The 27,574-nt window shown below is 43.4% G+C and overlaps 1 protein-coding gene across 1 annotated transcript in view; it reads left to right on the plus strand.

The window, feature by feature from the left end:
• Positions 1-24,804, plus strand: part of daam2 (dishevelled associated activator of morphogenesis 2) — a 222,418-nt gene extending 197,614 nt beyond the window's left edge. The window contains exons 16-25 of the mRNA XM_038969618.1: positions 5,211-5,317; positions 8,557-8,641; positions 11,635-11,741; positions 12,282-12,370; positions 15,018-15,186; positions 15,403-15,510; positions 15,828-15,888; positions 16,147-16,278; positions 21,743-21,913; positions 23,007-24,804. Coding sequence (XP_038825546.1) covers positions 5,211-5,317; positions 8,557-8,641; positions 11,635-11,741; positions 12,282-12,370; positions 15,018-15,186; positions 15,403-15,510; positions 15,828-15,888; positions 16,147-16,278; positions 21,743-21,913; positions 23,007-23,219 — 1,242 coding nt within the window. The 3' untranslated portion in view covers positions 23,220-24,804. The remainder of the gene's footprint in view (positions 1-5,210; positions 5,318-8,556; positions 8,642-11,634; positions 11,742-12,281; positions 12,371-15,017; positions 15,187-15,402; positions 15,511-15,827; positions 15,889-16,146; positions 16,279-21,742; positions 21,914-23,006) is intronic.
• The last annotated feature ends 2,770 nt before the right edge of the window (positions 24,805-27,574 follow it).

Below are 27,574 nucleotides of genomic sequence, written 5' to 3' on the forward strand. Positions count from 1 at the left end.
CTATGTGATAACACTGGTCAGAGGTCAGTTGTTGTAGCTAGGCTATGTGTTAACACTGGTATTAGGTCAGTTGTTGTAGCCTATTACTTGCGAGGCACATCGGTGCATAAATTAAAATAACTTTCTTTTTTTTCACTGAATTGATGGTCATGTCTTGTTTTTGCTAGTCAAGTTGGATAGTGAGTCTTAGCTAGCTAGCTAATGGTAAGTAGCCTACACCGTGTATCTTAGCCTACACTGCGATAGCTACTATTTACTGCACATGTTATCAGTGCGAAGTGACACGTGCCAGAACCCGCCCATTATTTTGAAATTGATAAGCTGCTATTTTTTATTTATTTTTTTTACAAATTCAATCAATCAATCAAATGTATTTAATAAGCCATTTTTACATCAGCCGATGTCACAAAGTGCTGTATAGAAACCCAGCCTAAAACCCCAAACAGCAAGCAATGCAGATGTAGAAGCACGGTAGCTAGGAAAAACTCCCTAGAAAGGCCAGAACCTAGGAAGAAACCTAGAGAGGAACCAGGCACTGAGCGGTGGCCAGTCCTCTTCTGGCTGTGCCAAGTGGAGATTATAACAGAACATGGCCAAGATGTTCAAATGTTCATAGATGACCAGCAGGGTCAGATAATAATAATCACATTGGTTGTAGAGGGTGCAACAGGTCAGCACCTCAGGAGTAAATGTCAGTTGGCTTTTCATAGCCGATCATTCAGAGTTAGAGACAGCAGGTGCGGTAGAGAGAGAGTCCAAAACAGCAGGTCCGGGACAAGGTAGCACATCCAGTGAACAGGTCAGGGTTCCATAGCATAGGCATAGCATAGGCAGAACAGTTGAAACTGGAGCAGCAGCATGACCAGGTGGACTGGGGACAGCAAGGAGTCATCAGGCCAGGTAGTCCTGAGGCATGGTCCTAGGGCTCAGGTCCTCCGAGAGAAAGAGAGAGAGAGAAGAAGAGAGAGAGAGAAATAGAGGGAGCATACTTAAATTCACACAGGACACCGGATAAGACAGGAGAAATACTCCAGATATAACAGACTGACCCTAGCCCCCCGACACATAAACTATTGCAGCATAAATACTGGAGGTTGACACAGGAGGGGTCGGGAAACTGTGGCCCTGTCCAACGATACCCCCGGAAGCCCTTACACCACTAGAGGGATATCTTCAACCACCAACCTACTACCCTGAGACAACCCCTGGGCCAGCCTAAACTCAACCATAGGACCTACTGAAGAGACGACTCTTCAATGAAGTCTTAAAGGTTGAGACCGAGTGTGTGTCTCTCACATGGATAGGCAGACCATTCCATAAAAATGGAGCTCTATAGGAGAATTTCCCCCCCCCCCCCCGGTAAATAATCAAGCATAATTCAAATTCATTACATAGGCCTAAATGAAATTGATTTTATGTTCAGTACTAGATGTAATGCAAGATATCCTTGAGTGTCCTGAAAGGCATCTGCCAAATAAAATGTGTTATCTTATGGTGTATGCATCTTTAGGCCAGTGCTTGACTCATTTCGGGTGCCAGTGGCGTTTTCTATTTAGATGCATTCTATAGGTGCAGGAAAAATAATACAAAAAATGTTTTGTTGCTCAATGTGCTTAATATTAGGAAACTTGTCACTTTTTTTCATAGAGGCCATCAAAACTCTGTTTTCTCAAGCAAATTGCATAGCATAGACTATAGAAATGTTGCCGCAACATAGGCTTATAGGAACACTTTTTTCATTCTATGCATCAAGCAGCCATGAGGAGCTGGATCTCGCTGCGTAGCAGGTGACCCTATTTCACCCTGAATACCAGGGCTCTCATGAAGTGTTTGATTTGATTTGCGATGGCATTTGCATCGATGTCAATGATTAGAGGGACAATCGAGCGCTGAACACCAGGCCCTTAGCGACTGGCCGTTAGCAAGTTTGGTAGGCCACTAATTACAATGGCAACAGAGCGCACGTTTGGAGAAGCCTCGTTACCGCGACTCAACTATGATGTGGAATTTGACTGCGGTCATGACTTGTGACTGCCGGTGTGGCCGTCATATGATCATCATAATAGCCCTCGTCAAAAGTAATGCACTATGTAAGGAATAGGGTGCTACTTGGGACGCAGGCATGGAGTAGGCTAAAACAATCAGTCAAAACCAGTCAATATCGTCACTGTCATGAGGACTTACCACACCCCACACTTAACCAAAGACTTATATTCTCGTCAAGACCTTGAAATAGGGTGATTAGGGGACACTGCGCTACAGTATTTGAGTATAAGGGAACGGGAAAGGATGATACCTAGTCAGTTGAAAGCATTCAACTGAAATGTGTCTTCCGCAATTAACCTAAAAACCTTAGCTGCTAGTTAGCTGTTATGACTAGCTATGCCTATACATGTTTTTGAAGCTAATGTACTTAGCAATGATTTAATCATGTACACACGCCCGTTTTAAGTCTGTACCGGTGTACGTAAGCTAATTAAGGCTAACTAGTCCAGTGATGTCAATGGTAGGTCCTAATTATCTTCAAATCTCCCAATTGGGTTTGTATGCAAGATGGATTAATCAAGTAAATTGCTGGTAAGCCTAATGTCAATAGTTTAAACAATGTTTTACCCACAGACTTAGTAAGAGGGTCATAAAATGGCCCATATGGAGGTGTTACCATAGTTTGTGTAACATTTAAAAAAACATGTTTTATTGGTTTAATCATGAGGTCTTTCGACTGCCAATTCCTTCGCCTTTGTTCTTATAAAGGGTCAGCTATGATTAATGGCTCATTTGAAGACGGTAGTGAAAGTGACTCATGAATGATATTTATTTATACAAGTAACCAATGGTCTCGTCCTACAATTACAAGTGCTATATTCCGTTTGATGGTAAACCAAAGCTTATATATGACTAGTCTTCCTTTATAGACTTTAAATTTGTAATTTTATCCACTAATATCATTTTGATGGGTTGTTTCCCAAAACCTTTTATAAACCCATCGCCACCAGTAGTGATGAAACAAGCCCTCGAAGACTTTCGATGAAGCAAGCCCCCCCAGAGACATCTGCACTTTTGCATTCTAGTATGTAGCGGTGTAGTCTCTAGTTGCCCTATAGCTAGCTACTGTGGTTGTGCCTTTCTTTGCTGGCTTGAAGTGCTAACCTTTGCATGTGTTTCGATTTTGGTCTCTCTCGCTCTCTCTCTGCACTCTCCGACTACCTGGGCAGGAGCTGCTCACTAACCAATCCTTCAAGCAGGTGAGTCTCTCGTGCTCCCGCACTGTTACCTCTCTCTCTCCTTCCTTCCCTCCCTCCCTTCCTCTCTCCCTTCTCCAAGCACACATGGGCTGCCACATGGATAATCATGTAGTGTTTGAAGTAGCTGGTGGAGTTATTGGTCTTTTGACCTCAACGGGGACTTTCTGGTGAATTAAAGGTTTAAATAAAAAATGTAATACATATTGGAAAATGAACCATTTATAGTATATTTCAATTTTAATTAATTGGCTTGCTTGATTAGAGGTTAATAAGCATTACAAATGTGTTCTAAATGTACTTACCTGGATAAAAAGGGTTAAATTAGTAAACAAATAAGATAACAGCGATAGATCTGTTTTAACAGTGATGGGTTGTAGATTGTGCTTTTAATGATATCTTAGTACTAAAACTGTCCGTTAGATAACATATCTAAACATTTCAGTCCGCTCATGACTGACAGTGAATTTGAAAGTGTCATGGTCAAATGGGGTTGGGATCCGTTCAATTTCAATTCAGTCATTCAGGAAGTAAGCACATTGGAATGTGCGCTTACTTCCTGAATTGGCAGAATTTATATGGTATTGACCCCATCCCTGACATGTACAGTACGCGTGGGAAAGCAATCAGTGGTAAAATCATCAGTCAGTTGTTAACAGCACTTCTCAGTTCTGACCTTAGTTAGGTTCATGAAGGCAACGTGTAATTTCACTATCGATCATCATTGTCATAACAATCGTCAGCATGATCATAACCATCATCACTAAACTACAACGGACAAAGTAAGAGAAGTATGAAGCAGAGCTCAGTTAAGTCCACTTCGCTAAAGCCAACAAACTAGTGTGGCCAAGAACACAAAAAAAGGTTCCCCCAACTACCTTTTGATCACCCCAGTTCATCGTAACAATTATAAAGGTGTATACAGCTTGAGTGCGTGCGTGAGTAGAGAGAGATAGCAAGGCTGGGCGGCTGCAGTACAGCAAATGGGAGTGGTCCCTTGACCCTGTGCCATCCTGCCAGTCAGGCTTTGCGGTAGAACTATTGGTCAATGCGGGCATGGAAGAAAAGCATCTTTCTTTGGAAGCCAGTAGCTGTTTCACATGCGTCATCCTTCCCGTAACCCCAAAGGGACATTTCGGGAAGTGCCGTAAGCCTGCTTAGGCCATAAATAAAATACTTTTGAACATTTCAACCCCAGACAGTTTTTAAACATCTATTCGTTCCCCTTGTGGATTTTTTTTATGCCACATTTGTGTGAAGCTTACCAAAATATCTGACAAGCTGCCTCGAGCCCAGTTCGTAGTGCCGTTTCCTGCCCTTTCGGAAATGTTTATGGAATAGCCTGCGCTGTGTTCTTGATGGTGACTCACCAAAAAGCTTTCCTCCCAAGACCTATTTTAGATTTTCTGCTCGCACCGACATGGACTTTTGATGCTCTTTTTTTCATGGCTTTTCTGAGCTGTTTTTATATGCCTGACTGCAATGCTTCATTTCATCAAGATGTTTGTAAGACCTCCATAATGCCCTAGTAAGTGATGTGTGTGAAACCTGACATAAGCACTCGGTGACAGTTGAAAACCTTTCCTGGCCAGGTGCCTTAGCATTCAACCATAGGGAGGGTACAGTATGGTAGTATTGTGGGTAGACTTCAATGTAGGGGCTTTAAATACCCTTTTCCTGCACTTAAGTGTCCATTTGTCCCATTTCACATGAAAAGAAGTGGCATCACACGTCTTCCATCCAATCATTTGCTAATTGGCCTTAAACTGAATATGGGTGCGTCTGAAATGGCACCCGTATTCCTTATAGTGCACTACTTTTGACCAGGGCCCGCCTTGGTCAAAAGTAGTGGACTATAAAGGGAATAGCGGCACCCAAATCGATTCTCACTTGAGGTGTCAATACTGTACACTGTCAGACACTGATCTCGTTTCTTCTCTCCTCCCTTTCTTCTCTCTCTCCGTGAAGAAAGAAACAGGCTCGATGGATGACCTGTACCTGTGCACTCGCAAGGTGAAGGAGCTGTCGGTAATCGACGGCCGCCGCGCTCAGAACTGCGTCATCCTGCTCTCTAAGTATGCACAATCCCCTCCTGTGTCGATGCTAAGTCTTTTGATGTAACCCAGGACTCAGTACATTTAGACACATACAGAATTAGAGGGGGGTACAAAGAGGTCGGAGGAATGGCTGGAAGGGTGGACTCTGGGATTTGAAATCGGTCTGCTAGGGAACAATATATGTATGTGCCTAGAGCGTTACCACTTCACAACAGCCACCACATATAGGACTCAGTGTTGTTTTGTTACGCACATCACATTATGGTCCAGTCTCAGATCTATTTGTGCTGTGTAGCCAACTACTATGTTCGTTATAGGAGTTAGCTATACAACACAAACAGATATAGGATCCAGGCTAATCGCATTATAATTCTCAACCCTTGTAACCATAAAGATGGCATTATATTTGCCTTTTTGGCATCTATCTTTGCAATATATTATGTTAGAAAGTATGGAAGGTACCCTGAACTATACTGCAAAGTAAGTACACGGTAACTCAATTGACGCCTCTGTGGTGCCGTGGTAGCAACGAGGTGGGGGGACGGGACCTCCGCGGGTCAAGCGTTCCACAGAGATGCTGGCCCATGTTGACTTAGATGCTTCGCACAGTTGTGGCAAATTGGCTGGATGTCCTTTGGGTGGTGGACCATTCTTGATACACACGGGAAACTGTTGAACGTGAAAAACCCAGCAGCATTGCAGTTCTTGACACACTCAAACTGGTGTGCCTGGCATCTATTACCATAACACTTTCAAAGGCACTTACATATTTTGTGTTGCCCATTGACCCTCTCAATGGTACACATCCATGTCTCAATTGTCTCAAGGATTAAAAATCCTTCTTTAGCCTATCTTCTCCCCTTCATCTACACTGATTTAACAGGTGATATCAATAAGGGATCATACTGTAGCTTTTACCTGGTCAGTGTATTTTTAATGGACTCCTCAAGGAGGAGGACATCTGTTGAGGAAATGCAATTATATGGCATAGTAGTCATTTAGAAGAGCAGGGATTTTTAAACTGGAGCCAAGGATGTGTGATTTGAAAAACATGACATTTCTTTTTGCCGAAGTCGAAGTAATTGGGGAATCACAGTTCTAAGCATGACTGAAATGACAAATGTCTAAAACTAAACAGTATAACTTCTCCTTGGGGGATGTCCAGTCACATAACATCTTGACTGGGATCAATTTTTGTCACTTCAAGGGAGCTAACTTCTCCCCCAATTCACAATATGGCCATTTGTATGCTTTAGTGCCCTAAGAGAGATGATTGAGAGTCTTGTCCCACTTCACAGATCAATAGACAGGATGTTAGAGCCCCCCACATGCCCTGGAGCTCAGGTCCCTGTCATTGCCTACGTCCCAAATGGCACCCTATTCCCTTATGTTGTGCATTACTTTTGACCAGAGCTCTATTGGCCTAAGGGTCCCAATCGCCAATGCCATTGCCTAAAAACTAGTGGGTACATACACAGGCCCAACCATTTCCAAATGAGGTCAGTCTGTAGTCAGTAGGGCTTTGTTGTGTACTGCCAGAGAGTGTCATCGATCCAAACCCAATGCAGTGGGCATTGATCAACTCTGCTGCTGACAGCAGTTGGCCATACTCCCGAGGTCGAGTATGGTCTGGTACAGCAGTACAATGTATGGAAGTCACCCTCCAGTACTACAGCACATTGGAGTGATTGTGTTGCTTGTACTGTTGGTTTTTCATTAGTCAATCCTTTGATTATCTTATAACCTAGTTGAACGGATAGGTTGACATCCTAGTATTTTTTGCGCAACCAATTTCCTGTGGATGGCCAACTCATTTTGACAGGCTATTTCATGTGAAATGCTTTGTTTTGTTAGGTTCTAATTTTGAGTAAATAACTCACGGACACTTGAGAAGCTTAACCAAGTTGAATTCTTCCCAAAGGGTCAATACAGCTGTAATTCAGAGAAACGACATGTCACACAAGCACTGATATTTAACCCTTTCTCCTATGCTGAGTCTCCTCCTCCACAACTGAACAGCCAATGCATCTCTGTTGCTAGACCTTAGTGATATCTGTTCTTCCTCACTTCATCTGACCTGACCTCTTCCCCAAAGTGCTCACTCCTCCCCAACTCACGGCTGTCACGGTTATTGATTCCAGACTGTGTCTCTTCTCCTCCCAGAGGTTCCCGATGGCTAACAATAACATATCCTGACATAATGTCAAGTTATACATCGCCCTCTCTCCCTCGGTGACATTGTTAGTTTCTAAGATCTCCACCCGTCTCCCCTTATCAATGCCTGTCACATGTAATCGCTTCCCTGCACTCAACACATTCCGAGCTTAGTTTCACACACTACATACCTTCCTCCTATAACCCCTTACTTCTGGTGTAGACCCTCTAAACCTCGGCACTCCATCAGTGACATGATTAAGTATGTTTTCATATTCTCAGAACCCAACAGTTTGCATTGTGTAACACATTGCCTGGTGGGGTTATGGTATATTGACTTTTCAATAGGAACCCACATTGATTGGAAACATGGCACCACTGTGTGTTTGTTTGCAAATGGTTGGTTAGGTTCTACAGTGCTAATTGTCCCCCCCCACCGATGAAATTGGGAGGGGGACTATGGATCTGCCTCCGTCTGGATGTACGTTAGTACGTACGTCACACGTGATATCTCAGACACCCACTGGCCCGAATGCAGATAGGCTAGTGGTTAGAGTGTTGGCCCAGTAACTGAAAGGTCGCTGGATGGAATCCCAGAGCTGACAAGGTACAAATCTGTCATTCTGCAAGGCAGTTAACCCACTGGGAGCCGAAGACGTGGGTGTCGATTAAAGGCAGCCCCCCGCACCTCTCTGAGTCAAAGGGGTTGGGATAAATGTGGGGGACACATTTCAGTTGAAGGATTTCAGTTGTACAACTCACTAGGTATCCACTTTTCCATGAATGTATTTTGCCATAGAGATCCGGCATTTACAAAAGTACACTCATTGGCCCAAGTTGGGAGCGGCGTCATTCATGGGGGATGACATGTTTACTGTTGCCTTGTTAAGAGAGAGGGTTTGTTTTACTGTTCTTCAACAAGACATTGTACAAGCTAAACTGTGGGTACAAATTAAATTAAAAATGTAATTAAAACACAGTAAACAGAAGACATACGCGAGCTAAGGCAGTTAAGTCACATTTAGTGTAGATTCAGTATCCCTCCTGCCTCCCTGCAGTTTGTATTATCATTGCTAACTAAATCTCTTGGTCTGTCCTCGCAGGTTAAAAATGAGCAACGAGGAGATCAAGAGGGCCATTCTAGAGATGGACGAGCGGGAAGAGCTAGCCAAGGACATGCTGGAGCAGGTAATTTATCCTCAATAAAAAATACATTAAAAACAATCCTTTCATATCTTGATTACATTGAGACAGCGTCACGTCTCTTTTGTTATTTGTGTGAATACTTGGGAATCGATTTCCTAAATTAAATTCATTTTTAGATGAATTCCTGGTGATTTAAGTATTTTTTTTAACAAAAAACGACCCCCCCCCCCCCAAAAAAAATGCCTTGCGGAAGGTATTGGCCCTCGGGCCGCCTGTTGCCGACCCCTGCTCTACCAGATCATCAGAAGACTCCATCATCATAATTTACTGACCCTCCAGAAGATGCAGTATTCAAAGACTTGGCCCCTATTGGTTGACCTGACCTGTCATATATTGCTTGTTTGTTTGTTTGTTTTTGGTTATGAAGCACAATGAGATTTCTATTATGAAAAGAAGTTTAATAAATTATTATTATGATTATTAAAGGGGTAGTTCAGAATTTTACAAATTAATGTTAAATGGTTCCTCACCCAAGTAGACCAGTGACCAGGAGAAAATGTAATCCATGGTTTGTTTTTTCTTTATATGTCAAATCAACTCAATATTTGGTGGCTGATAGCTTGTGGATGTTTAAAGAAAAAACCCATAGTCACTTGGGAAAGAGATAAATAATTCCTTTTGCCAGGCAGACTTTTATGCAAAGCGAGTCTTGCGGCGTGCATAGACATTGACAAAGAAAACCAGGTTAATGCTTTGCTTAGGGGTACAACAATAAAGTAGACCACGTGAGAATTAAGCCACTTTCTGGCTACATCCCGATTCTCCCCTCTTATCTGAAGTGTGCACATGCACACTCCCTATCATAGATTTAACACTGGTGGAAACTCCTTCCAACCAATGCTCACACCCATCCTATGCTTTTAAATCCTTTACTGGATGTGTGCAAGTGCACACTTTGGAAGAAGGGTGGAGAATTGTTTTGGCATTTACTTAATAAGTATAACTCAAAATATCAGACTTAAGATATTTACCTGTATACAGTACCAGTCAAACGTTTGGACACACCTACTCATTCCAGGGTTTTCCTTTATTTTTACTATTTTCTACATTGTAGAATAATAGTGAAGACTTCAAAACTATGAAATAACACATGTAGTAACCCCCCCCAAAAAGTGTTAAACAAATCAAAATATATTTTATATTTGAGATTCTTCAAAGTAGCCACCCTTTGCCTTGATGACAGCTTTGCACACTCTTGGCATTCTCTCAACCAGCTTCATGAGGTAGTCACCTGGAATGCATTTCAATTAACAGGTGTGCCATGTTAACAGTTAATTTGTGGAATTTCTTTCCTTAATGCGTTTGAGACAATCAGTTGTCTTGTGACAAGGTAGGGGTGGTATACAGAAGATAGCCTTATTTCGTAAGGAAACGACAGTCCATCATTACTTTAAGACAAATTGTCAGTCAATCTGGAAAGAACTTTGAAAGTTTCTTCAAGTGCAGTCGCAAAAACCATCAAGCTCTATGATGAAACTGGCTGTCATGAGGACTGCCACAGGAAAGGAAGAGGATAAGTTCATTAGAGTTACCAGCCTCAGAAATTGCAGCCCAAATAAATGCTTCACGGAGTTCAAGTAACAGACACATTTCAACATCAACCATGAATCAGGCCTTCATGGTTGAATTGCTGCAAAGAAACCACTACTAACGGACACCAATAAGAAGAAGAGACTTGCTTGGGCCAAGAAACATGAGCAATGGACATTAGACTGGCGGAATTTGTCCTTTAGTCTGATGAGTCCAAATTTTAGATTTTTGGTTCCAACCGCCATGTCTTTGTGAGACGCAGAGTAGGTGAACGGATGATCTCTGCATGTGTGGTTCCCACCGTGAAGCATGGAGGAGGAGGTGTGATGGTGTGGGGATGCTTTGCTGGTGACACTGTCACTGATTTATTTCGAATTCAAGGCACACTTAACCAGCATGGCTACCACAGCATTCTGCAACGATACGCCATCCCATCTTGTTTGCGCATAGTGGGACTATCATTTCTTTTTCAATAGGACAGTGACCCAAAACACACCTTCAGGCTGTGTAAGGGCTATTTGACCAAGAAGGAGAGGAGAGATATTGTGCAAGAGTGCTGTGTAAGAGCTATTTGACCAAGAAGGAGAGTGCTGCATCAGATGACCTGGCCTCCACTATCACCCAACATCAACCCAATTGAGATGGTTTTGGATGAGTTGGACTGCAGAATGAAGAAAAGCAGCCAAAAAGTGTTCAGCATATGTGGGAACTCCTTCAAGACTGTTGGAAAACCATTCCTCATGAAACTGGTTGAGAGAATGCCAAGAGTGTGCAAAGCTGTCATCAAGGCAAAGGGTGGCTACTTTGAAGAATCTCAAATATAATATAGATTTTGATTTGTTTAACACTTTTATGGTCACAACATGATTCCATATGTTTTATTTTGTCATTTTGATGTCTTCACTATTATTCTACAATGTAGAAAATTGTAAAAAATAAAGAAAAACCATTGAATGACTAGTTGTGTCCAAACTTTTGACTGGTACTGTACATAACTGTAGATTAAACTACAGCCACACAGATGCATGAACATGGATAAAATCATATATACATGAATCAATTGTCAATTTTTTGTCAGTCAAAAGTTAAACTCACGTCAACTTGTTTTATACAAAAGTGGTTACAGCACAAAGGCAGACATATTGTGCGTTTTTTTGATAGGTAATCATCTCAATTGACCATCATCCGTCTATAAGGATTACTCCCATTAGCTCAATCTGTCATTTTCAGGAACAAAAGCTGCGGCCTACATGAAAATAACATATGTATTTGGGGATGAACCAGAACTATTCTAACCAGTAAAATGACACAAATGATGATATGAATGCAGGGATGCAAATTCAAGTAATCAATCGTGTATTGCTAACTACGTTGACATTTCTTCGATGCATTATAAGACAACGTGGGATTTGATTTGAGTTCCTCCTGGGTTTGTGCTTGTGTAGCTGCTGAAGTTTGTCCCTGAAAAGAGTGACATTGACCTCCTGGAAGAGCACAAACACGAGCTGGAGCGCATGGCCCGTGCTGACCGCTTCCTCTTCGAGATGAGCAGGTGAGCTTCGCCATTTTGCTGACACCCCATTCCCAATGAGGTTCTATTTGCCATATATTTTTAACTGTGCTATTTCACAAAAGTTCTGAACCTACAGTAAATACATTTTACAGACAGTCTATTTTACAATTGTTATCTTGTTATTAGTCCCACCCTTTATCTCCATTCAACCCCTCCCATCTATCTCTTAACACCATCCATATTGGATTTCTGTTTGCCATCTATTTTTAAACTGTGCTGTGATGCTTCACAAAAGTTATAAACTTTCTATTCTCATAGTTTCTACAGATTGTAAATTAAAGATAAACATTTGTTGCTAAAAGTATTATTATATTATTGATCGATTGACTGTGACTTTTCAAATCACCCAGTATTGCTATCTGCAGCGTTAGCTCCAGGTAAATGTTGCAAGGGAGCATGCTTTTTTTTCTCGTTTTGAAATGATTCTCCCCGGGGACAACATTAACTCGTAACTATTTTTGTGTGTGTTTTTTTCTCTCTATCCCGTCCCTTTCATCCCCTCTTTAATCCCACCTCTAGAATCGACCACTACCAGCAGAGACTTCAGGCCCTGTACTTCAAGAAGAAGTTTGCAGAGCGCCTGGCGGAAACCAAGCCCAAGGTCGAAGGTACGATTGAGTAGCTAGTCAAAGACACTCGGTCCCTGTGGTCCTGTGTGGCTCAGTTAGTAAGTGTGTGGCCCTCAACTCACTGATAAGTTGCTATACACAAAAGCCTCTGGCAAAGAGCATATCTTCATTCGGATTCACTTTTTTTATTTTGGCTACATTGAATGTTCTTGAAGAGGCTCCTGTAGATGAACTGAAATAGCAGAGGAAATGCGAGGAGAGTAGCCATCAGACTATTATAAATAAAAAGGCCCTGGGTATCTGTGGTGAAACCGCAATGAAGAGAAAGATCTAGTAGGAGGAGAGGAATTGTCAATAAGTCTGTTAATTAGACATCTAGCAAAGCATTTCTCTGAGCTTTTTGTGTTTGTGAGCATGTGTGTGTACGGTATGTGTGAGTCGTGTGTGTGTGCACGTGAACTTATGTGTGTGTTTGGACTGTATGTGGACTTGTTTTTTTTCTCCAGTTGAAATAAAGAGGGAAGTTACCAGGGAGGCTGTTTTGGAAAGCTGGCAATTGTTGAGAGGGGAGAGGCGTTCTCATAGACACTGCTGTTCCCTTCTAAGTGCCGCATGGGTAAAGGCTTCCAGCAAAAGGCACGCCGTACACACATGTGTATATGTGTGCTCGTGCATTCGGGAGAGAGAGTGTGCGTGAGAATGTGTATTTGTCTGTGATTTGACTGTGCGTGCTTGCGCTTGTTTTAGAAGTTACCTGAGAGGTTTCTACTCCGGCTTATGACATTAAGACACACACAGTTGAATAAGATACAAGACAAGTAATCCTATCATAACCTCGGAGACAACTTTTGATGGAGGAAATAAGCAGCCCTCAGTGGAATTGATTTCAAAAACTCTCCATGACGTCCATGCAGGATGAGGACAGTTTGTGGGTTCTGGAATGGAACGAGGCAGACACTGTACAAGTATGATTCAGTCATGTAACTATTGACTATGTCTATATTTCACAGAACGTCTGCTTAATACTGCATCTGGAAGTGTTTGGTGATTTGGTGTATTTTGACAATGGCTTTTTAAAATAAATATTACTCTTCGGAGTACAGTAGGTGGCTCCGACAGTGTGAAAAGGTTCTCTACCTTTTCACTAAACCTGATTTTGCTCCCTTCACAATCGTCATTGTCGGAAGTAGATGGGAGTAAAGGAAGCGTCAAGGGGTCAGATTGTTGACGTCTACGAAGCATCTACGAACTGCTTATGTTCTTCTTGTGAATGTATTACGTCCGGGTTACGAAGTCCTTATGTAGTCTTACTGTTTTTCCAAGGCCCACCCAGGACGTCCAGTCCATCAACTGACTGTATGGGACCTACATATATTGTGTTGCTAGCCTTTAATTTCAACCCAAAAAATTCGCTTCAAGCCAGTGTTTTACAAGCTCCCTCGCGGGAGAACGGACTGTAATAATAACAATATGGATTTAAAAAGGTATATCTTTACATCCATCCAACCAGGGACTTCAGTTCCCAGGGGGAAGAGATAGGCAGGGGATGATGTCGTGTCTCATTTCAAGTATCCCCACAACCACATTGGCTCCACCTGACCTGTGTCGTGTATGGGGTTCAATGCTACCAAAACATTCAGACATTAAATGCATCATGTAGAATATACATCCTCCTCTGTCAGATAGGTCATCTCTGCTCTGGAGGAGACATATCTATCTGGGACAAATGTGCACCCTCCTGAACTCCACTCATGCTACTGTATTAATTGCGTTCTGTCATAGTTTGTTTTTTGGGGGGGGGGGGTCTCACGCATGGTCTGTCCTTGCATTTCTTCAGCCCTATCGCTCAGCTATTTACCAAAACGGTAGCGGGGATAACAGCCTTGTTGTTTGAGCTGCAGATTGATCTTTTAAGGTAAAGAAAGAGATCTCTGAAGAGATGCGGCCTGTTCTGTGATGCCAACTCTCACGCCAGGGAGAGATAGATTAGGATGGGGATGGCTTTTGTTCTACTCGTACTCCGTAGATCTGCATTGTGGTTTTGATCCTTTTAAGTCAAAGAAACACTCTCTCTCCTTCCTTTGCGTCTGAGGATGAACCCTTTAGCTACTATGGACATCTTGCATATTGATTGTAGTCTATGTGTTAGCTATCATGACACGTTGTTAATTGCCCTCTCTCTCTCACTGGAGTTTGAGGTTGAACCCTCAGCTAAGACGTCATGGATGTAGTCTATGGGAAGATCTCAATTGCATGCTCCTTGCGTCCTCTCACCTCGTCTCCTTCTCAAAACCCATTAGAGGAGGTCATCAGAGGGGAGGGACTTCTGGCTTTCTTATCCAATGGGTTTTGAGAAGGAGAAGATGAGAGAGGACGCAAGGAGTATGCATTTGAGATCTTCACCATGTTATACCTATTACAAAAGATTGCAATTGTTCTCTCTCCCTCTCTCAGCGGAGTTTGAGGTTCAAACCTTAGCTACTAAGGATGTCTTTCGTTGTTGAATGCAGTCTGGGACAGCTATCACGATGCATTGCAATTGTTACCCCCACCCTCTCGCTCTCTCTCTTGCTCGCTTGAGTTGAACCCGTCATCTACTATGGACTTCATGTCTAGCATTATTAAATGTAGTCTAATATGTTATAGCTATCACATATAGCTCTCCCTCAACCCCCCTCTCTCTCAGCCATACTGAGTGCCTCTAAGGAGGTGGTCCGCAGCAAGAGGTTGACTCAGACCCTGGAGGTGGTCCTGGCCTTCGGCAACTTCATGAACAAAGGTCAGCGGGGCAACGCCTACGGCTTCAAGGTGTCATCCCTCAACAAGATCGCAGACACCAAGTCCAGCATAGACAGGTCAGAGCGGGCACACGAGGGCTTAACTAACGGTTGCACGAACTGGGAGGGGTTGTGGGCAGAGATTTGCAGATCAAATGTGTGAGTGTGAGAGGGTGTTTGTAAGGGTGAGAGAAAGTGGATTAGAGAAAGTGTGTGTTTTTCTGTGTGTGAGAGAGAGTGATTTCAATGACATGTGTGTTCTCTCACTCTCCATTCTAATGTGCGTTGAAACAGGAACATCACCATGTTGCACTACCTAATCATGATCTTTGAGAAGAACTACCCTGACATCCTCCACATCCAGCAGGACCTGCTCAGCATACCTGAGGCAGCCAAAGTCAAGTAAGTACCCACCGCCTGCTTGACGCAGATCTAGGATCAGTTTACCTCATACCGAATCCTAACCTTAACCATTAGGCCGCACACAAACCTGACCTTAGATCAGTGTCTAGACGCAACTTTGTCCTACTCCACTTTACTGAGGTACCATTCAAAAGCTATTTGAAATAGGGCGCTGCTCTATGGGAGCTCAAGGGAGAGGTTGCTCTTAGCCACAGATCTAGGATTAGATTATGCCTTATTACCCCAATATACTTAACCCATAGTGGGATAGGATTAAATAATAACTGACATCTGAACGTCTTCCTTTTCTAAACCAGTCTGGCTGAGCTAGAGAAAGAGGTGCACAACATCAAGAGTGGACTGAAGGCTATAGAGACGGTGAGTTGTCAATCATTTGTGTGTGTGTGTGTCTGTCTGTCTGTCTATATGTGTGTGCTTGTGATGCGAATCTGGCGACTGTCTCTGTCTTTACTTACTACACACACACTACACACATTCCTATGTAATACCTCCCTCACTTAAGAGAAAGAATAAGACATTTTCTGTGCATACAAGAGCGTATGTTACAAAGACTAACAGCAGAAAAAGTGAGTGAAAAAGAAAGTGAAATGATAACATTTCTCTCTACCCCTTCAGGAGCTGCAGTACCAGCAGAGCAGGACGACGGACCGAGGGGACAAGTTTGTCCCCGTGGTGGGGGACTTCATCACAGTGGCCAGCTTCAGCTTCTCTGAGCTAGAAGACCTTCTGAACGAGGCCAAGGACAAGGTAGAAACCGTTGACCTCTCAACCCTTACCATCACCCTGGCCCTAATCATAATATTTTGAAGTAGGCCAAGGACAAGGTAGTGGCACCTCTCAACCATGAACATTAACGGCTCCAATCCCATTCAGAATAATCTTGCCAAACCAGTATGAGAGGAGTTGGTGGTGGGTAAGAGCGGGAAGAGAGGAACCTTTTGTGCATCTTTCCAACCCTGTGTGATGACTAATATTTATTTGTTTTTAATTCCATTCCTTTACTTTAGATTGTGTGTATTGTTAGATATTACTGCACTGTTGGAGCTAGAAACACAAGCATTTCGCTACACCCGCAATAGCATCTGCTAAACACATTTATGTGACAAATACAATTTGATTTGACTTCAACAGGCCATGGAACCCTGATGTTGAATTTTTTCTCTCTCTGTTTATCAGATTTATTCCTGTTGAAATGTAGTCGGTCTCCTCTGTAACCTCCTTCTAAGGGAATGAGAGAAAGGCTTTTTGAACTCTGTAGGGGACAAAGGGTTGTAGTGGAATGCGTATGAGAATGTTTGAGTGGGACGGCAGTTGCTATGTTTTGCAGTATTTTTCGATTATGTGTGTGTGTGTGTGTCGGTGAGTCACATGGCCATGAGCATTGATGTGGTGTGTGTGTGTATGTGTGCATGTAAAGGATGGAAAGAGGGAGGGAGAAAGAGACAGACGGAGAGAGAGAAAAAGAGGGGAAGGGCACTCGTTGCCATCACAGAGCCTCGTCCGTGTTAACGTCTGTACTCCTAATTATTTGTTCAAGGAGCGCTGTAAAAAGGAGGGGGAAAAAACGGTCCGTTTAGAACGTCACAGGAAAAGGCCTGAGCCGAAGCACCATTTGCTGCTATAAAACAAAATAACCTCTGTGTGCACCAGGCCAGACTCTATCTAACCCGCTGTGTGTGTGTGTTGGGGAGAGGATGAGTCAACGTGTAGGTAACCCAGTCAGGCTCCTCAATATTCATGGGGATGTGTCTGTCTGTCCTGGGCTGGGCTGGGCTGGGCTGGGCTGGGCTGGGCTGGGCTGGGCTGGGCTGGGCTGGGCTGGGCTGGGCTGGCTGGCTTAGTAAAGTAATAGAGAGGATTATTTCTGATGACATCACTTCTTGGATAGGGAAACTGATTCCAGTGAAGTGTTTACTAATGATTAAAAAAAGTACTGTCATCGGTGCAGTGAATTGCTTATGTTCCTAGTCACCGTCAATCAATGCAGTAAATCTCAACAAGAAGCACAAAATAATGTACAGCAGTAGACATATATGTATAGTATGCAAACATTATTAAAGGGATACTTCAGGATTTTGGCAATGAGGCCTTTTATCTACTTCCCCAGAGTCAGATGAACTAGTGGATAGCATGATAGCAAATTTTAAAAAATGATAGCATAGACTTCCAGTCATTGCGCTGAAACAAGGTATGATTTGCTAACTTCCATCATACTGGACCCAGGGCACTACTTCTATGCGTAATCAGGTGCGTGTCCTTACTCAACATTGACAGGAGCGCTCCAATCAAAACACAATTCATAAATGGATAACTCGTTTAATGGAATGAAATAAACCAAAACCTGTTTCCCACAAGCCTAGGTTGTGCTCTCTGCAAACAACGAAATTATGGGAATTAATGGTAAGTGTACTACTAGTGACACTGGTGTGCCATCCCCACTGCCTCCACAATGGATTAGTCCTTTGAGAAAGGCATCAATCAAGACGTGCTGTAAAAAAAAGAAAATGTGTTGTTGCAAATGCTTGACTAAAATATTGTTGGTCGACCAACAGCCTATCGACCAGTCGACTAATGGGGTCAGCACTAGTTTGGGAACATGGGTGTGTACAGTCACCTTGCTGTGGTTAAATGCGTGAATGCTGCCATCTATCCACTGTTTCTGGCTTGGATAAGTTCTAATCGTCACAGTGGGAACAACATCCTCGAGGCACTTCCTGTTGAACCCAGTCACCGAGTCAGTGTATACATCGATATTATTCCTAGAGGCGGCCCAGAACATATCCCAGTCCGCGTGATCAAAACAATCTTTAAGCATAGATTCCTATTGGTCAGACCAACGTTGAACAGTCCTTACCACGGGTGCTTCCTGTTTAAGTTTCTGCCTATAGGCAGAGAGGAGCAGGATGGAGGTGTGGTCAGATTTCCCAAAGGGTGGGGGAGGGCCTTGTAGCTGTCCCAGAAGGGAGAGTAGCAATGGTCAAGAATTTTCATGCAGCGAGTAGCAAAGGAGATGTGTTAGAATTTCGGGAGCGTTTTCCTCAGATTTTGTTTATTAAGTCTCCAGCTACAATAAAGTGATGCGGTTTCCAGTTTGCACAAAGTCCAGTGTAGTGCCTTGAGAGCCGTCACAGTGTTGGCTTGTGTGGGGAATGTACACAGCAGCTATTCAAACTCGCACCAACAATTTGCCAGGCTAGCTGGGCATAGGGGGGAAGGGGAGCGGAATGTACATGGAAGGTAATGCGGTCATCCAATCTGGGATTTGAACCTACAATATTGGGTTAATCAGACCAACGTCTTAACCACCACACCATACAACCACCTCTCAACATTCTACATTCTTAGGTGTATAAACTCACACCAAGGGGGAAAGGGGAGCGGAACGTCAGGCTTGAACTTTGGGACAACTGTTTGACAAGCTGTCGGGAATGTCGGCTTAACGGGCAAGGGAATCAGTTACAGGGCAGCGGGCACCAACTAAGGAGCCATTGTGGGGCAGAATTTGACTTAGTCATTCAGAAAGACTCTGGCTCCTCAATGCCCCAAGAGTTAAGGGAACATGGGATGTACCAAAAAATGAATAATTCAGGAAGGATTTCTATACTAATCAAGGGCCTGAATGAGTTTGATTGATTTCATTATTATTAGTGTCTTGCACCTTTTCAAGAGATTTCAAGAGTAGTTGATCGATTGAGTCAAGCGTTTTACTGCTGGGCTGGAACAAAATCTCGCACACCGTGTTGCGCTCCAGGACCAGGATTGGTGACCACTGTACTATATGAGGAGTCCCATGACTCTCAGCAGTAGCACAACATGTCCTATGTTCCCACAAGTGTCCAAATGGTTTTAAAGTGATTCCTTCTTGTCTTGTTTCCTTCATGACGACTAATCTGAATACCTTTAACCGTTGTGAAATTAATATAGTTGCAGTGGTCAAATTGAAATGGTAATGATACAGGGTGTAATGATAATGATATGGTGGATGCCCATGTAGCCTTTCCATCTATCCACGGTCATTAAGGAACGGAAATGAGGAAGGAGGATACTTACAGTATTGGGATGTAGCCAGCTACAAACCTCTAACACTTTATTTGGATAGTCCCAAGTACATGGTGTGTAGATGTTCAGTAGATGTTCAAAAACATTCGACAGCATTTCAACTAACTATCCGCTAACCATAGCCCTAACCTTAAGCCTTGTCCTAACACTTACCAAACCCTTACTCTAAACCTAACCCTCACATTAACTTTACCAAGCGGTTTCCTATCAACAGACTGTCAAACTATCAACAAACTGTCTGTAGATCTATATGGGACTGCCTAAATAAGGTGTGACCCAAAACTCCACTTGCAGAGACCACTTCACACTCTTTTACTGCACTCCCTGCCCTCACCTCCTCTTTCTCCTCCTCTCCTGTCTCTTCTACCCATCATAAAATCTGTGTTGGACAGGGGGTGGTGTGCACACCCCGTGTCCAACACAGACTTTGACTACCACAGACGACACATTCCGCTGCGTTCTGCGGGGTGCTAATTAGCAGCATGCAAACGGGAATGTGTGTGTGTGGTGAGGAGCCTCAGACTGGCCTCTGCTTGGGGCCTCCCAGTCACCAAGTCCTGCTAGGTTTAGAGGAAGCAGGCTTGCTATAAAGCACTCTGTCTAGGTGTAGAGTAATCTCGGTTAATCTCGTGTTAAGAGAAGAGATAGAACGAGGATCGGGGACTGGAACGTTACGAGCAAGTATATGGGCCAAATGTCCCGTCCCCGTTGCGAAATCGTGATTTGTCCAGAGCGCCAAAACTATTGCTGCTCATTATCTCACGCATCCCGTCATGACAGATCTATGGTACAATTTATGTTTACCTAGTCTGTCCACGAGACATTATGTGTAGAGAAATCAGGCTGGCTATAAAGCCCTCTATTGAGGTTTAGAGGATTTTTTTTTTTTTTTACAAATTTACGTCCTACAATTGTTCGCCTCAATTGGGATTTGTGGGAAATTCCACAGTCCATGGTAGAGGTGTATCAATACCATTTATTTCCAAACGATCCAGCTCTTACGAATTGGCCGATACCAACTACCATTGCTAATTATGTTAACTTCATTTGGGCTTACGTTTGAGATCTTTCGCAACATAGCATCCTTCACTCATGCTGCCAAACATACCCTTGGAAGACTACCCATCCTCGACTTCGGCGATGTCATTTACAAAATAGCCTCCAATACCCTACTCAATAAATTGGATGCAGTCTATCACAGTGCCATCCGTTTTGTCACCAAAGCCCCATATACTACCCACCACTGCGACCTGTACGCTCTCGTTGGCTGGCCCTCGCTTCATACTCTTTGCCAAACCCACTGGCTCCAGGTCATCTACAAGACCCTGCTAGGTAAAGTCCCCCCTTATCTCAGCTCGCTGGTCACCATAGCAGCACCCACCTGTAGCACACACTCCAGCAGGTATATCTCTCTGGTCACCCCCAAAACCAATTCTTCCTTTGGCCGCCTCTCCTTCCAGTTCTCTGCTGCCAATGACTGGAACGAACTACAAAAATCTCTGAAACTGGAAACACTTATCTCCCTCACTAGCTTTAAGCACCAGCTGTCAGAGCAGCTCACAGATTACTGCACCTGTACATAGCCCATCTATAATTTAGCCCAAACAACTACCTATTTCCCTACTGTTTATTTTGCTCCTTTGCACCCCATTATTTATATTTCTACTTTGCACATTCTTCCACTGCAAATCTACCATTCCAGTGTTTTACTTGCTATATTGTATTTACTTCGCCACCATGGCCTTTTTTTTGCCTTCACCTCCCTTATCTCACCTCATTTGCTCACATCGTATATAGACGTATTTTTTTTCTACTGTATAATTGACTATGTTTGTTTTACTCCATGTGTAACTCTGTGTTGTTGTATGTGTCGAACTGCTTTGCTTTATCTTGGCCAAGTCGCAATTGTAAATGAGAACTTGTTCTCGACTTGCCTACCTGGTTAAATAAAGGTGAAATAAAATGAAAAATTCCAATTACTAGGTAAACTCACACACATGTAGTACTAACAGGTGTAAAGAGGAAAAAACACACTGCACACTGGTGATTCAGGTGCTTCCAATATTTACGTTTCCGTCACTTGACCTTCATTAGGGTGAGATGTGTAATTCCAACATTCCCCATCCCTCCCTCTCTCTCTCTCCTTGTGCAGTTCACCAAGTCGCTGAAGCACTTTGGGGAGGAGCAGGATCGCATGCAGCCCGATGAGTTCTTTGGGATCTTCGACACATTCCTGGTGTCGTTCGACGAAGCCAGGCAGGACCTGGAGAACATGCAGCGCCGCAAGCAGGAGGAGGAAAGGAGAGCACGCATGGAGGCCATGGTGAGAGAGAGAGAGAGAGAGAGAGAGAGAGAGAGAGAGAGAGAGAGAGAGAGAGAGAGAGAGAGAGAGAGAGAGAGAGAGAGAGAGAGAGAGAGAGAGAGAGAGAGAGAGAGAGAGAGAGAGAGAGAGAGAGAGAGAGAGAGAGAGAGAGAGAGAGAGAGAGAACTAGACTAGCAAATGTAGCATTAAGAGGAGAGCATGCATTTAGGCTATAGTGAGAGAGACACACACACAAAAGGAAGGACCTGGAGAATATTCATAACAACAGTCATGGGAATGTGGCTTGGAGAACTGGAAAAGTCTGGGAACAAGACAGACCTCCAGACATCCATCCCCCTGCACTTATGCTTAGAGACGCAGAACAACCTTGCAGCCTGAGTAACACCACATCATGTTTATGTAGTGATGAGGATGATGATAAGCATTTTAGTCATCTGTAGTAACCTTAAAGTCTGTACTCTGTTCTGCATTTGTTAAAGAGATTCTCTGGTACTTTTATATACTCTTTAGCCAGTTCTTCTGAAAGTAGCACTAGTAAAAAATACATTTAAAAAAAAGTGTCACATATGTGCACCACGTCATAGCTCTCTCTTTTTGTGGTGTCCACTGAGCCATTGGGCCCGCCCTGCAACCTCATTGGATAACGCTGGGCAGGCTCTTGCTAGCTGTCACTCAAATGCAAGGGACCGAAGCTCATTGGCTAGAACTCAAATGGCTAGAGGGCTGGCCCATGTGGAGGGATATATAGGGAAAATGGCATGGCACAGCTTTAAGAAAACAGTCGATTTCAAACTAAGGATTTTGTGGCTAATTGAAGTAAGACAGTAATTATGCTCATGGATTATACATGAAACATCTAGCCCAAGTGGTTGGTTTAAAAATACTTTCTTAGTCACCAAAGTCCCGGAGCATGTTTTTAAGATGGCACGTCTGGTTTTCCCTGTGTTTTTGGTTTGTCTGTGTTTTATTGGTCCTGTGTGTGTCATATGGCTGTCTGTTTCTCTGTTTTGTGTTCCTATCAGCACTTCTGTTCAATGTTCTGTCTGTCTATAACTATGTGTCTCTCTCCTCCCCTTATATCTCTCCCCTATAGCTGAAGGAGCAGCGAGAGCGTGAACGGCGGGCCAAGAAGGGTGGCGCCACGGATGAGGTGGGGGGCGAGTTTGACGACCTGGTGTCGGCGTTGCGCTCCGGCGAGGTCTTCGACAAGGACCTGTCCAAACTCAAGCGCAACCGCAAGCGTTCGGTCAACCAGCTAGTGGAGGGGGGTGGACGCGAAAGACCGGTCACCAAGGTCAACTATTAATGACCCCTGGCCCCCAAGAGTCATAGGTGAATGGGAAACAACAAACAATGTTGGCACTGTTTTCCTCACCGGTGAACTCTAGAGGTTAAGGGTCAGAGGGTAAGATTTTGGGTGTCGGATTGCCGTTTTGATATAGCAGCCACACAACCCATCGGAAGGAAAGTAGACTTTGAGTTGACGAGAATTGCTCTTCTTCAAAACTCCACCAAGACACCTGACCCCATCTTCGGAAGTGGACTACAGACACTTAGACGGACTGACAGACGGACCACTGTGACATGACTCCCTTTCCCCTTTAGACCACCTCTCCATCCCCTTTTGACCACATCGCTCCAGAACTGTGCTCCATGTCTCTCTTTGTCGATCCCCCTCTTTCTCACCGTGCTCTTCCACTCACACACACACTCTAATAATAATCTTTTTATATCGCTCTTCATTACATAAAGGAATCTCAAAGCGGTGTAAAGCAACAGCAAAAACAAACAATAAAATAAACATAATGAGAAAATGAATGGCGTGATTGAGGTGGTCAGCGGAGGGAAGAGGTGGTCAAAGGGGAGAGGAAGCAGCGGGCAAGCAGCATGCAGCACGTTGTCATCACGGTGTCTCGCCATCCACGCCGTCTGTGGTTTGGTAGTCGGACTCAATCAGATGAAGTTAGAGTTCCCTAATAGCCACTGGACTAGCTAGCCAACTACTCTTCACTAATACCAAAATGCAGCACCCACTTGGCAGTCACAAGGCGCCAGAAAGTACACCACAACACACAATAGTAATTCAGGATTAGCCAGTCATGGTCATCTCATTACACCTCTGTATTATGGCTTCTCTCAATCCTCAACATCTGGAAAGTAGGCATAATCAAATCAATACAAAACATTGCATACTAGCAAGCTAACATTAGTTTTCTAGCTCGCCAAAAAACAACCGCCAATTTCAGCCTTTAAAACATGCTGGATTCAGACTATAATAATAAGCTAATAGTTAATTCATAAAACCCTAAGTTTGTAGGGAAAAATGCTATTAAAGCAATTAATGACAACTATTTACAAAATTTACAGGAGCTCTCTGCCTAGCCGACCTTACGGTGCCATGGCAACCACGGAACCCAACTATGTTGATTCTATTTGTCCCATGTTGGGTTGCATCGCTCTGTGAGTTTTTGCTATTTGGTGTAATGACTCCTTGAGCCCAGCAGAGGGTAGTGGTTGTCTGTGGAGCCTCCTCTCTCGCTCTCTCTTACTCTGGTGGTGCTTATACTAGTTGGTAGTAGCTTTACTTCAAGTAGTGAATGTAAAGACAGGAGACTGTGGCCACATCGGCTGCCTTTGGGAACACTCTTTTCCCAAGTGCCTCTACCATGTGGCATTCCCGAGGACTCACTCCCAGATGGAATTTCACAGAGCGAGAGCACAACACTTCCCAGTACAAATACGTGGGAGAGTACCCGTGCCCCAAGTTCACCTTTTACTATTAATTTGTCTTCAACAATTTGAAGAGAAGGATTGTTTCGGCAGTACCCTGTGCCAAAGCAACAGAAAAACACTATATACAGTGTTTGTCACAACACAACTGATTGGCTCAAACGCATTAAGAAGGAAAGAAATTCCACAAATTAACTTTTAACAAGGCACACCTGTTAATTGAAATGCATTCCAGGTGACTACCTCATGAAGCTGGTTGAGAGAATGCCACGAGTGTGCAAAGCTGTCATCAAGGCAAAAGGGTGGCTACTTTGAAGAATCTAAAATATATTTTGATTTGTGTAACACTTTTTTGGTTACAACATGATTCCACATTTGTTATTTCATAGTTTTGATGTCTTCGCTATTATTCTACAATATAGAAAATAGTCAAAATAAAGAAAAACCCTTAAATGAGTAGGTGTGTCCAAACTTTTGACTGGTACTGTGTATATAAATACAAAAAGTACTGCAAAAGGAAGCCGTTTATATATTTATATTTAGATGCAAACGTCCCCTGTCAAGTATCATCTAGGTTTCCTAACACATTGATAAAATGGTACATATTCCAATGGTGCTAACGCAATGCATTGTCACTTTTATCCTCTAATAATAATAATAATGTGCTAGGTTGGTTATACCACAAGCAGCTAACTCCATTCTGGTCAAAATGGTGGTTACTGGTACTAAGATTTGGGGGTCACGATTAAATAATAACAATAATACGTATAATTGAAGGGGAATCCTTTTTCTCGTCTCTTTTCTTTTGACTTTGTGATTTGCAACGTGAGGATGAATGTACACAGCACTTAAAATGGTGAACGATGTATTGGAGTGGTCTCAAAGCAAATTGGTAGCTAGCAAGTGTTGCGTGTAAAAGAAAATATGATGCGCAACTGACTATAGGACTGACAACAGGCAAAACAGACGAGCGGCGACACCTGTGTTTTTAGCCTGGAAAGACTTCCTCCCTTTGTCCTTATTCCCCAGGTCCCCATGTATCTTTTGGCTTAAGGGGTCATTCTTCTGACCGTAAGCCAGTGGTTCAGACAACTCCATGGAAGAACAAGGCCACACAGTTCACATAGTGCAGCCCACTTGGGTATTTTATTTGTTTCAGTTTTGATTTATTCCTATTATTTTGTCATACAAATTTCTAATACTTTAGCAGTAGGCAGGACAAAGGCTGCATGTATGTGGACGTGGATCTTTTGGCAGTCTTGGGGTTGGTCTGTATATGTTTGTCTGAGAGTTTGGGCTTCTGCGGTGAAGGAGGGAGGAGAGAGGGGAGCAATAGAGGTCCTCTCCCCAAGGTGAGAGCTCCATTCCTGGGGTCATGACTTCTCTTTGCCATGGGGGATTGGCTCCCAGACATAGTGGTTAGGGAGATGAGTCCAAGGGGGTAACTAAACCAGACTGTGGTCTGGACTGTCAAATGAAGGGGCAGACATACTGTAAGCCTTTTAGACTCACAAACACCCACACATATTACATAGAAAATAAACATGTACAAATGTACACATTTTGTACATTGAAAATACACAAAAATACAGTCACGTGAGCAGTGCCTGACACATACTTAACCCTGCCCTACTCATTCACACACATAAACCCAGTCAAAAGAAAATTCCTTTCCACTAAAATTAAAGCATATATCCTTAGGGAGACATTGGAGCAGATTCCTGGAGGGCAAAAGCCTGGGAACCCCAATGAAACCATGCTAGGGATCAGAGTGGAGCGGGCCCAAACACAAAAACAAACATGGCCACCATCCGTCATCCATGTCACAACGCTGGCTCTCTTCATGCTGAGGCCGCGTAGCACAGGTCACCACTTTTCCACATCCATTGAACTCGAGTCGAATTAGACATTGAATCTCATGAAGTTAAATGAAGATAAGGCACTTTTCAATAATTGACCATTCATTGCACAGGAGGCTGGTGAGAGGAGGATGGGTAGTAGTAATAATGGCTGGAATGGAGGCAATGGAATAGTATCAAACACGTGTTTGATTCTATTTCGTTCCAGCCATTATATGAGCCCATCCTCCCTAATTAAGGTGCCACCAGCCACCTATGGTCGAGTGCTAGAAAAGTTAGGCAATATTATGGTTATTCTTAGTTGATTACATCTGTGTTGTTCTATGATGGCCCCTCCTGTTCTATGGTGATAGTTATACAGTATGTGTCCATATGTGAGGGGCCCAACAGTGCAGTAAGAGGATTGGCTTTTAAGGGTAAATTGAAAATTGGACACATTCTGTGCTAATCTCTTCGTGCGTGTTTAACCCTCCCTGGTGAATGGAGGAAGGCAGTGCTCAAGACATGTTTCTTCTACTCCCAGGAACTGAGGGGAGAAAGGCAGGTCTGTCATTCTAATAGAGGACTAAATGGCGTGCCGCTTTACTGCCCTATCTAAGCTTTCGAGACTGGACACTGGGTTGTGTGCAGTAGGCACGAAATGGAAGAAAACGCTCTGAAGCAGAGTGAAACAGGGAGGTACTAGCTGGTTGTACCTGTCCAAAGAAAAACACACATTTTCGCTTTCCCCTCCTAAAGGTTTTTGCTTAGTGTGCCCTAATGAACACAACCCTGGAAATTCTCAATAGCTTTTTACGAGGCAAAGGGGGATGAATTAACAACCCATGTTGCAGTTCCGAAGCAGATACAACTCAAACGGGTATCCGGAGGTAGAACTCACAATCACACTGATCTCAAAATGAAGCAGAATCGTCAGTCTCGATCTAATGGCATCACTGATGTAATAAATACCATGGGAACAATGAGAAAGAGGGTGTTATTTTGGTTTTGTGATTGATAAAAAACAATTTCATGACAGTCCCGCATGTATCTTAAACTAGACTGTGACGATTGCCTGTATTGAAGGCGTAAC

This window comes from Salvelinus namaycush, chromosome 30 (genome assembly GCF_016432855.1).
Source record: "Salvelinus namaycush isolate Seneca chromosome 30, SaNama_1.0, whole genome shotgun sequence".
In the NCBI taxonomy this organism is placed as follows: domain Eukaryota; kingdom Metazoa; phylum Chordata; class Actinopteri; order Salmoniformes; family Salmonidae; genus Salvelinus; species Salvelinus namaycush.